This window comes from Macrosteles quadrilineatus, unplaced genomic scaffold (assembly GCF_028750875.1).
Source record: "Macrosteles quadrilineatus isolate MER2022 unplaced genomic scaffold, UCM_ALF_1.0 Scaffold_6__1_contigs__length_79288215, whole genome shotgun sequence".
Taxonomy (NCBI): Eukaryota; Metazoa; Arthropoda; class Insecta; order Hemiptera; family Cicadellidae; genus Macrosteles; species Macrosteles quadrilineatus.
In genome coordinates, this window is record NW_026542599.1 from 54,184,124 (window position 1) to 54,196,417 (window position 12,294).

The 12,294-nt window shown below is 32.2% G+C and overlaps 1 protein-coding gene across 4 annotated transcripts in view; it reads left to right on the forward strand.

The window, feature by feature from the left end:
* LOC128996443 (high affinity cAMP-specific and IBMX-insensitive 3',5'-cyclic phosphodiesterase 8) overlaps positions 1–12,294 on the forward strand; it is a 178,580-nt gene that overhangs the window by 140,514 nt on the left and 25,772 nt on the right. For all 4 annotated transcript variants that reach the window (XM_054421774.1, XM_054421775.1, XM_054421776.1 and 1 more), the window contains 2 exons: positions 9,573–9,641; positions 10,892–11,085. In XM_054421774.1, the coding sequence (XP_054277749.1) occupies positions 9,573–9,641; positions 10,892–11,085 (263 nt within the window). The remainder of the gene's footprint in view (positions 1–9,572; positions 9,642–10,891; positions 11,086–12,294) is intronic.

The following is a 12,294-nucleotide window of genomic DNA, read 5'->3' on the forward strand; positions in this document are numbered from 1 at the left end:
GTGAACCCAAGGTAATAAGTTTCGGTACAAGCTTCTAAATTGGTTTCAAACGTATACCTGTTTAAGTACTGATATTTTATATCTATTAAATGTAATCCTTACAAACTAGAAGATTTGTTTGAAATTTTGAATACATATGTTTTTTGTAGGACACCCTGGTACTTATATTTCACTAAATTCCACAACACTTCTGTAGGTAGTTTGGCCGAATTAGGTGGACAATGTAGTCATGGTCCACACGACAGCGAAATTGGCCCAAAAATATAAAAATATCACACTCAGCCAAAAGTAAATACAAGTCATTCGAAAAAAGTTACTAAAGTAAAAAGTATACAAAGTTTCGGACTCCTAACTCTTATATCAACTAAAAAAGTGGCATTTGGTTAATATTACCTAACATAGGAATTCGCGTTCCTCTTTGTATTAACAATAAATGTTAATGTTTTCTGTATTCATTGTTTGTTAATTAATATTGAATAAACTAATTTGTTTTCTGAATAGCTTATTAAAACTTTATTCGCAAAGAAAACTTCTGTAAATTTGATTTAACATTCATATTTTATAATACGATAAATGCAGTAAAAACAATGAAGATTTAGTCACTCCGACTCTTTCAAATTTAACCCCATCAATGAGCATTCTTTTGTTGCAACATTTTGCAGTTATTTAAATTAAGGGGTTTTCTTGTGCTGTTTTTTAGTTCTTGAACATTGTTCTTCGACTCGGATTTATACTTACAAAAGGATCTGAATTTTATTCATTACCTCTATACTTAAAAAATATAAGCTCAAGTTGAATCTATTTATTTGTATACTTATAAAATCAGAATTTTCTCTGTAACATGCCTTTTTCACCCGTCCTACTTAACCCATTTTTACGACAGAGGTGTAATTTCAAAGCTTTAACCTACGACCGTTTTTTACTCCATCCATTTCCTTAATTTTGATGTACAACACTTTACTTTTTTCCCTTTAGATTGACATTAGAATTACTGAGGGATGTTCGCCAAAATAAAAACTCATTAAAACATAGTTTACCTACGACCGTTTTTTTAAATAGCCGTTTCAGTTCAGTTCTTATAATTTAAAAGTATCTCATAACAGCATTGTTTACTTCCATAACAGTATAGTTTTACTCATAACAACACGGGTAACGGACCAATCAGGTTCAAGGATAGAGAGCGAAGAAGTAAAATTGTATTGATTAGAATTTCAACTAATCAGCTGTTCAGGCCAATTTAATTGTTGAGTGCAATTAGTGTTTGGTACAATGTTTCGTTGCATCACTGTTATTGGCAATGAGAGGTCATAAAAGAAAACATAACTTCTCTTAGAAGTTATGGGTAGTGATTTTTAGTAATTAAAACACTGTCGTAGGTAAAGTAGTGTACGTAACTCGCGTTTTTTTGTTGTTGTTAGTAAAATAATCCTTACACCCCAGTGCCGAGTAATATTTTTATTGATTATTGTTACCTGATTGAGACAGGTAAATCCCTATTATGGTTAAGATCTTCAACCAACCAATTTAATTTATTGTTTGTCTTTGGTTGTAAATGTTTGTTTAACTGTCTTCAACAAACATACCTAATCTTTGCAAGTTAAAAGGGTATCGTACTATTCTTTTTGTCTTGGAAACAAGTTTTAAATCCTATTGAAATGTACAATCTGCAACCTGGTCTCGTCTATACATTTTTGTGTCAACAAATATTTAAGAAATACTGTTGGTCTTGTTTAATCAATGGAGAACTAAGCTAGATTGATGAGCCTACTGATGGTAATCCCTGCTGTAAAATCTGTTAAGTGCTATAAAGCTTAACAACCAGTTTTAGTACATTCCATCTATGGTTTGGAGCAATCAGTGTTACCAATGATACTTGACTTGTCATGCTTGAATCATGTTTCAATTAAGTCATGGTTGAGATTCTCATGACGGTGGTTATAGATTCAACCAACACTATTGAGTTTGGCTTCTGATCTAGACATTCCATCTATATATTGCCACTGCCAGTGTTCTACTAAAAGATAACACGATTCAATTAAATTCTCACATAGGGTACTGTTGAATATCTATTTTTTATTATGTTTCTCAATCTATGATATTTGATGGGAAATCAAATATGCCAGTTTAAAATAATCTGCTCTTTAAGTTTGACATGATTAAAAACTATGTATCAGCAAACTCTGTCGAAAACTGAGTACATTTTTACTGGCTTAAGTTTTAGGAATATAAGGCACATTTATTCTACGATAGTGAACCTTTGGTCAAATTCTATTTTAAATTTCTATTGACAACAGGATTCAACTTTGCAAACATGTGTTGTTTGCACTAGGAACTTCTTGTACGTTGCGTTTCGTGTAACCTGTAGAGGAATTTCCTCGTTCTTCTACGGGATTGTCTTGGTACACACACACACCTATTATATTACATACATATACGCATAACACCTATTGATATTCAATACAACACCTTCGACCTTTAGCTAGATAGTTCGGATATTTTAATACAATTTACTTCAAAGGCCGTATGGAACATTTAAATTTAAAAAATAGTGAAAATTGACCAAGTCTTGTGAAAGTAGACCTTGCAAAATGGATATTATATTTTATAAAAACTAATTATTTAATTTTCTACGTCTTCCAGCTCAGCAAATAAGTAACAAAAATTCAAAGCAAAATACATAAATTTTTTATGTACAGTATTAAAACTAGGAGAGAAATGAAATAATAATCTAATAAGTAAATATTTATTTTTAAGTTTTCAACGAAATACTAATTTGTTATGATTTAAAATCTTTCCTAAGAAAACGTAGAATTTCTTAACGTTAGTTATAAAAATGTTTACCCAAACTAAAATATCCTAAAAGTAATGTGACAAACATCACATAGGCTATATTGAGTAAATTTTTCAGTTTGAGAAAACTACTAATATTTAAAATGCTAAACATGATTCAATGTAGGCCTACTGCCCTGTATCCACACGAAGAGAAATCTTCTTTTTAAAACTAAAAACTATCAACTTTTTGCTTTGCCAAAATCAATCAAAGTTGTATGAACGAATTCTTTAGAAGGATTTACTCTGAGAAAGGAGCTTACTGAGCTGTTCGTCCTTTGTCCTCGTCCAAGTCTTTATAATGAAATATCTACAATTAATCGTGTCTGAACAAATTGAAAAAGTGAGAATGTACAGATTGGTGGGATTTTCATTATTTTATCTAACATATTATTTAGTATCGTGTCACAAAAAAATATTAGATATGTCTTTGTGGTTCACACGTAAATTCTTTACGAAGTTAATACGATTTTATGGTACTTGTTTTTTAGTTCTTTAAAATGTTTTTTATTATTTTGCCGATTTGAATCAGTGTTAATTTTATTTTAAAATTAATTTCAAAACTGATATAAAGATATTTTAAATGTTTCCACACATTTGGTTTGGATTTAATGGTTCATCCTCTAAATTTCTACCAAATTGGACAGGGTTTTAAAATACAACTCCTAGTTGCGGATATTCACTTTTTAGGTAATATATGTTATCTTTACACAACCGATTTCAATGTTAGCGTGTCGTCTGGTTAAGTATGGTTAACATTGGCTACTAGCATAAAATAAATTGATATCATTAAGTCGTGTTTGCAAAATGTTTAGGGATAACTATCTAAATCTCGTCTAACCCGACTAAATGTATACAATAAATCTATGCCTTGCATGAAGCTTAAATAAGTTAACGGAGTTAACAAGTTAAATAAATAATGGTACTTGGAACTGTTGAAAAACTGTGTAAAAAATATTTCAAAGTAGCAAACACTATTTAGCTACCAACATCATTTAATTTAACCTCTTCCGATTTAATCAGTGTTTGTCTAGATGAGCTAGTTTACTTCCATTTAATAAAACAAGTTTGGAATTTCAAATCATTAATGAACATTGTTTCTTTTGAAGCAAGAGTGGTGTTTCCCACACATATAGGCCTATTATAATATAAAGGCGAAATAAAGAGGACCTTATCTTAAAAGGAGGATAATCCAAATATTGTTAAGATTCAAACACGGTTTTATGTTTATTTTCCCACAATTATTATCATGAAAAGTTTAGGATTTCTGTAAGGACTTGAGACCATCACATACATATCTTGTTTCTATAGTAACTCCTACAGAACGAGTGTATTTGTCCGGACGAAAACGATCTCGATGTTGACCCTAAATAACCTAACTTGAGTTATGTCCCTATTTACTGCTCTTCTCTCTATTCTTCTTTATTGTTATCGGGCAATGCCCTTGTAAGGTATTGTCCTTTGCGGTATCAACTTATTTCCTTTGTATGTGAAGTACATTCGTCTTATATCTACTAAGTTTAAAAGATAAATGGGTAGACGGTTCAGTGGCTCATTTTAAAAAGTGTATATCCTTTTTTTATAATGATTGTACTGAGAGTGTAATTAGAAGGCCTGCCTCTCGTTATTTTCACCATTTTATAAAGTCTATTTAATGAAGGCCTTGAATCACATTAACAAACTATGGTTTATAGAAAAAAAGTGCTTCAAACACAGCTTAAATTTGGGTTCCTAACCACGGCATCTCTATTGTCACAAACCTAAAAGTTATTGGTGATTTTAAGGGATTAGAACCTGCTCATCTGGGACTGAAGTTTCGCGTCTTAACCACCATAGCAGCTGCGGGTTGTAACACAGTATAACATTATAATTGTTTGCTAAACTATAACAATAATAACATACTTGCCACCAATACTGTCTATTCTATCAAAAAGATTGAAAATAATGTAAACAAATGGAATTTCGCTTGGTCGGCAGGTTTGCTATGGCGGGGGTATTTTCTCTTTGAACTTCTCTTAATATCATTCTTTTTAGAGATGTAAAAACTGTAACGAGTTGGAAATATGACCAAAAAGCAACTTTAGCTTTAAAAAAATCAACAACTTGCTTTAATAAATATTTAGTATTTAAATAGTACAACTATTTTAACATTCTATATAGGTACATCGTTTACTTAAATAGCTTGAGCTTTTTACGTGAGTAAATTATTCAACGTAGGCTAAATCGCATAACTCAATAATCAGATATTCGCTCTAGTCTTCTCCTTGAACGTCCAAGTAGTCCAGTATCCATAGTGTTTGTTTAGATTTTAGATCAACCTCTGCTCTAAACAAACACTATTTAATATGTGCTTTCTTGTGATAAAAAGATATTGTCGGTGGCAAATGAGTTTATTGATTCTCATACTCAGAATCTTTTAATTACCCAAGACACATTTTGTTATATTGGGAATAAGTTATTTGGATGCTTTTTCGGGGTATAGATATTTGTTAAAACTGACGAATAGGCCGTTACCATATTATATTATACCATATTATACCAAAGTATAAAATTAAATCTACTATGGTTAGCGCGATAATTTGAGAAATAATCATCCGATTTTGATGAAATTTGGTACAAACTTGTAAACCTACGTTTATTGGAACGAGTATGCGAACCAGCATGATCGGACTATGGGAACAGGGGTATATATGGGGTTTTATAGGGGGAAAATTGGGTTTTCCCATTTTTGACCCTAAAACTTAAAATTTAGCAATTTCTTTCCAAACCATTTTGTAGAGTTTAAAAAATAAGTCATTTCGTATATTGAAGAGTTAATTTGCGCCTAATGGTTACGGATAAAATTCAAAAAATCTGTAAATTTAAAATTCCCATGTTATTTTTATGGAGAACAAGTAAACTGTTGTAGTTTGCTTGTTTATTAACTTATTTTGATCAAATTTGGATAATGCATTCATTTCATACTAAACTATTACATTTTACAAAAAAAAAAAAAACACCTTTTTACCCTCCCTGTTGCAGCAAAACTTAAGTACTCGTTAAATTAATGTTATTTAAATAGGGAATAAATGTGATATTTTTAAGGAGACATTTTAGTGTAGATCCAATCAGGCAAATGGAAATTCGCTTAGTCTGCAGGTTTGCTGCGGTGGGGGTATCTATATATTAATTTGAAACTGTTTTTCTTTGTCACAGCTATTTTGAGAGAACGGCTGGGCGTAGAAACTCGGTAGAGGTGTCTAAAGAAAGGTATTGGTCTGTAGATGAGCCATCAAAAGAGAAACATGGTGAATTTCCTTGGGGCTCTGCCCCCGTGGCCTTTAAATTCCCATCCCATGTTATTCTTATGGAGGAAAACGCGGTTTTTGTCACAGCTAATTTGAGAGAACGGCTGTGCGTAGAAACTTGGTAGGGGTCTCTAAAGAAAGGTCTTGGTCTGTAGATGAGCCATCAAAAGAGGAAAGAGGTAAATTCCCTTGGGGCTCTGCCCCAGAAGCCTTTAAAGTTGCCTCTTGAGATTTGTTTACATTACGACCATAAGCATAATTCTACACTACTTTTTAATGCAACAGCTGTTAAGATTCAAGATAGACCTCAACCGGGGCGCCCTTAATTTAAATTGTGATTCATTGAATTTGTCAAAATGAAGTACAGTATTTGCAATGGATTTTTTATGATTTTAAAATTGATTTTCTTCTGCATCGTGTCATGTTTTGCAATATAATGTTCTATTGCCAAATCAGTGGAAAATCCTAATATCACAGTAACTCTTAAAATTATTTCTTATGGAGTTAACTTATGTCTTTTGTATGGGTTGGTTTCTGCCTTTCTTTACCACTTCTTGGAGATTGTACGTAGGCGTATTGCACGTAGACGACATTCTTTGGCGTATTGCATCTGTAGACGATACTTGGGTTGGTGTAATTATTACAATGGAAAACAGCGAGAAATCCTGGACAATTTGATATAGGCCTACTAAAAATAAAATTGAATTAACACTGTGCTACATTTCTTGAGCAATCATTAAGAGCCGATTTGCAAACAGTGGAAACATAAGAAAGTCATAGAACACAACCAAGTAGAAGAAATAGAAATACTGTTTTTTTCTTCATTTATAACAGTTATTATAGAGAACCTAATGCGGCTATGAGTGGGAAACGTTTGTAGAAAACTCTAAACAAGATCAGCTTTTGACAAAAAAAAAAGATATTTACAAACAATTTTGATTATATCTAACCGTTGTGTACATCGTGAGTATTTCCATAATCTTTGAGTCGACTTTTATAAAGTCATCGGAAATTATGACCGTTATTCGTTTTAAAATAACGCCTATGCTTCGCAATTGCTCGAATTCGAGCAACAGGTACACTAGTTTTTATTAATTGTACAGCTCACAGGGGTTAAATCGTGGATTTACATTTAATTATCATGTGTTCCAAAAACACATATAGTTATATTCCCAACTTCTTTCAGCGTTTTAACTAAGAAAAACTTTATATAACATGCATAAATTGCTCCTATCCCTTCTAATTTCTAAAAACCTGAAACATGAATATTTCATCGCCAACTCACCAACTACTATGATTTATGTAACTTCAGTTTTATATTTACTGTAAGATATAATATACTTCAAATGTTAGGTCACCTGCACAATTCTTGTCTAGGGAGGGTCGTGTTATTTTAGGCGACAAAATATTGGTTTGGGCTGTATACAGCCAGTATCGACCTACTCGGGTTATTTGTCTAAGAAATGTAAACATTCGATATAGTGTCCAGATTCACCTACCTTTCAGTACGGTCAGTAAGCAATCTATCTAAAATAGAGTTTGCATTCTGTCTTCACTCTAATCTGGTGGTATTACATATTCTAATAACTCTCTTCCTATTGTAATGTCATAGTTTTAAAATATCTTACAACTATTAATAAAATAACTTATACAAAAAAGACATACCACCAATAAAAAAAAACTAAAAAACTATAGAACAACTTAGAGTTTTTATAGGGAAAATCGCAAAAATATCCATTCCTTTTAACCGGTAATTTTTACAACATTGTGAGTCCCACCATTTTATTTACAGTTTCAAGGACCATAATACCTTTATCAAAATCGGTCCAGACGCTTTCTACAAACGTAATATGTCCGTTATTTATGAGTTTAGGAGAACACCGAATTTACAAATATGCGATAAAACAATTATAACTACCTTGATGTAAATCTTATGTTCTTTAACTCAATCTAAAACAGCCTACATTCAAAATCTTACAGGTGTAAAATATGAATATAATATGTAGGGGTAGTTTGTTAAATGTTTTACTTTAAGCTTGAAGTGGTACCTATTTAGTCTATTTTCGCGAAATCAATTTGGGGAAAAATTGCAGCAGTAAGAAAACATGTTTTAAATTCAAGATGCGATACTTTACCTGACCTACTGAAAATGTGTAAATAACGTATGAAATGTTTAAATCTAAGGCAGTTCATCCCAATGGCTGCAGTTTTTAACGTAATTATTATTTTATTAATTTATGTCACATTACAAACTCAAAAAATTACATTTTAATATTTCATTTTGTATTTTATAGGAATACTTTTACTAACAATAGCCGTTTTAGTATTGTTAAAACCCAATTATAAGTAATTTTCTAATTTTTCTGAAGTAAAATATATTTATTGTAGTCTCAATTTATTTATATTTCCGATGTGAATTTCAGCTCAAACCAAGTATAAGACTAAATTTTTAGTGTTTACAAATATTGTGAACGTTTGATTCTCGAATTGGGTCTTCTAATATATTTTAATAACAGAAGTTTATTGAATAGAAAATACATTTATGAGGTGTTTGTATTGGCTGATACACGTTAAAATCTACGTAAATGCAGATTTTGGAAAACAGAGTTTGAAAGATTTACCTAACCCCAATGAGTAATGGAAATGAGAACGAAATTGCTTTTGGAATGAGATTGCTACACAAAATCAATTGTGTTCTTTACAAAATGGCAAGAAAACATGTTAAATAAGTTTGATTTTCTAAATTCGTAAAAAATGTTAAAATCCTAGAATGAGAAGTAACAATGTATATGAAAGATGAAACAACATTTTTTAGTACTTTTAGTCATTTTTGCCCCATCAGACACGAATAAAACAAATTTTACAAAATTTTTTTTGTTGACTTTTAGATATTATTTTTACGTATAGTCAATAATCTTTTATTTAAATAAAAATGACACTCCCTCATTGTAAGTGAATACAAACAAACGCTTTAAAATAATCACAAAACAACTTCATGTCTATGCGTAAAGTTACAACGATAATTGATATTTCAATGTTATTAATTTGTGAAAAACTCTAGAAAAAAGTTGTTTCTTTATCAATTTAAAAGGACAGTTGCATTTTTTTCGGCTTGGAAAAAGATTGAGAGAGTTTTTTATACGGTTTATTGTTATTACCATGAGACGTAAAACTTTAATACAGAAGACACTGAGAAAATATTCCCGGTTCTAAAACTTATTGTTCTTTTTATTTGCTGATAACAATTCATGCTAAGTGAGAAATTCTCACTCTTTTTGTTTCTAATCTTGTGTCTCATTCATTAACATTCCATCCTATTACTGATCTTTTGTAAATTTCTGTGAACGTGATTTTAAGCAGTGTTGTTTATTTTAAATTTCGTATCTATCCATCTCCATTATCGTGTAATGCTGAGATTATTTAAGTTTTTTTTAATGTGGTTTTCATTTGTTTCAGACACTAGAACAACAATGCCATCGGCTTCATCAACTGAATATTCCTGTTCCTCGACCTCAACCTATAAGAGTAAGTGTATCTGTTAAACCTAGTGTAACTCACGTTAACTCTATATAGAGGTATAGTGTAACCAAACCCTAACTAATATGATAATGATCCTTCAAATAGTGCACGATGATAGTAATGTAGGGTTACAGTATCATCTGCAATGATTCGCACTGCGTGTTGTTTGGTTTCTGAAGCTGCTCACCAAAGACCATTCACTTCAAGTATTGTGAAATTCTGTCAGCACAAGCGCTTATGCATCAATGATATCTGAAGTTTGAAAGTAGACGATTGATCTTGACTAATCCAAATCCAAAGTGCGAAGCTAATTACGAACTCTATCATACTATGAAAACCGAGTATTTCACTAGGGTCCCGGGTTCAAATCCCGCCAAATTACCAACATGACAAAACGTTTGCCCGTGCCGCGTCGTGTGTGGAGTTCCACACTAGTTAGAACTAGTTAGTTCTATTAGGAACTATTTAGTTCCCAAATTTATGTTAGTCATCTGTCAATATGTCTTGTGTATTTATTTAAATGTTATTGTCTTTGTTTGTTTCGAAAACTCAATGGTCTCGCAAGAGTGACAAGAGTCTGATAGGTTATAGCCTTGAAACCGGTTGCTCAATACAACAAATTTAGGATAACAGACGGAAACAGGCAATCTTATACCATTTTAATGTTTCTTTAGCCAGGAAACTTGTTTAAAGTCCAATGATCAGGAACTGAGTACATTTTCCAACCATCAAAATGTGCTGACTTGTCTCAGAACCAGCATTCTGCTGATGAGAAAGCGAGCACTGGAGCCACTCAGTTGCGTGGATATTTCTATGTTTATACGTCTTATGTATATGGACTGGGACGGGTGGCGTCGTCCTGTAATCCAGCTACTAGGAGGTCACGAATTGTGGATATAAGGCATGCACTGTGGATGCGATACTCTCTGGTGTGGATTAACGTCCGCACGAGTGAGTACTACGACTATCCGCAGTACTATCCTGATAATTAGACCAATTCGTATATACCAAGGCGAAAATGTGATTCGGATTCCACTATAAACTGTAGGTCCCTTAGTTGCCATTAGTTGTATGGGCTATTAATTAACAGCTGTGTCTAAGTAATATGTCGGCCTTAGTCACTAACAAGACTACAAAATCGCGCCACTCATCCTACACTCATCTCCATTCATACTTGGCTTAAAATACCTACTTTGTATGGTCGCCATTTCATCAAAAAGTATAAAGTACTACAGTCTACACTTGCTTGTCCTCAGGTGCTGCTGGTGTTCAGCAAAGATGACGTCACCTGCACTACCCTCACCACCACCACAGAACACCTGGGACTACAAAGAGACATGGCGTCTACTTTAGATAGTGTGCTGGAGTTTTACCAGGGACAGTCGTCCTGGCCTCAAATAGTCTTTGTCGACTTACGATACTCCTGGTTCAAAGGCGACCAGATAGTCAGGTAGGTTATACAGTAGAAGATCGATTATCCGGTTGGTACGGATGAGTGGTTAGGTCTGATCACGCGAAAATATTTTAGTTTGTAAATATAAAATAAATAAAGCGTACACTTTTAAAACCATACAAATTGCAGGTTCACATTTTTTATAAGACTGTTTTTATAAGACTGTTTATAAGACTGTTTTTATAAGACAAATTTCAAAACAGATACATTTTAATATAAATTAAGAACCATGACTCATTTTAAAATTGTCAGATTTTGTTTAGTGATTAATAAAATCAAAGCTAAACATTCACTGAGTAATTTGAGACCAGAAAGAACTTGGTGACGTATTAACAACCCGAGTTATAAATCTTTTAATAAAAATATATTTATAAAAAGTTAAATTTAATATTGTTCTGAGGTTTGTAGCTGGTCTTTAACTCGTCTGATTTTAATGATCAAGAGCTCAAATGAAAGCCCTTACATTACTGAATATTTTAAGCCTAGAACGAACTACAAGCGTCAATAAGAACTGGAGATATAAGAAAAATAATTTTAAAACAATTATCAAACTACGAAACGTCCATAAGAAATGTATGGTGGAGAGTTTTTGTTTGAATATATCTTCTAAATGAATAAAGATATTTAAAAACGGATTTCGGCATTGAAATCAGTGTAAAAATGTAGTTGGTAATGATGTATCACAACACTATCATTACATTGAAAAAAAAAGATCAATGTCCAATATGGCGGATCCAAGATGGCGGCCAAAAACATGTTCCCTATCGAAATGAAATACTAACCACCCAATAAATACAGGCGGTGGTCCCAAGTCATTATCTCGAAAAATGTGCATAACAAATGCATGTGAAATATGTTTTTTTTATTTGTCCAATGTTGGAAATAGCCGCCATTTTAAATTCTGATTTTAGTGGTTTTCTCGTGCACCGATTTTTGGCAACTTTTAGTATGTCATTCTGCAAACCCAACTCTACAAAATGAAACCATAAAACGTTTTCTTGCAATTTTTTTAACGATCCCTATGTAAGTTTGTTTAGTTTGCTTGGACTAATATGGGAAATTTGCTAAAAAAACAAGATGTCGAAACTAAGTTGAATTCCAAGACATTATGTATTACAGATGTACTACCGGAAACATTTCTTATGATGAGTTGCCTAACTGCGTACCTACTTTAAATCATTAATGGTATGGAGATTGTTTCGCTAA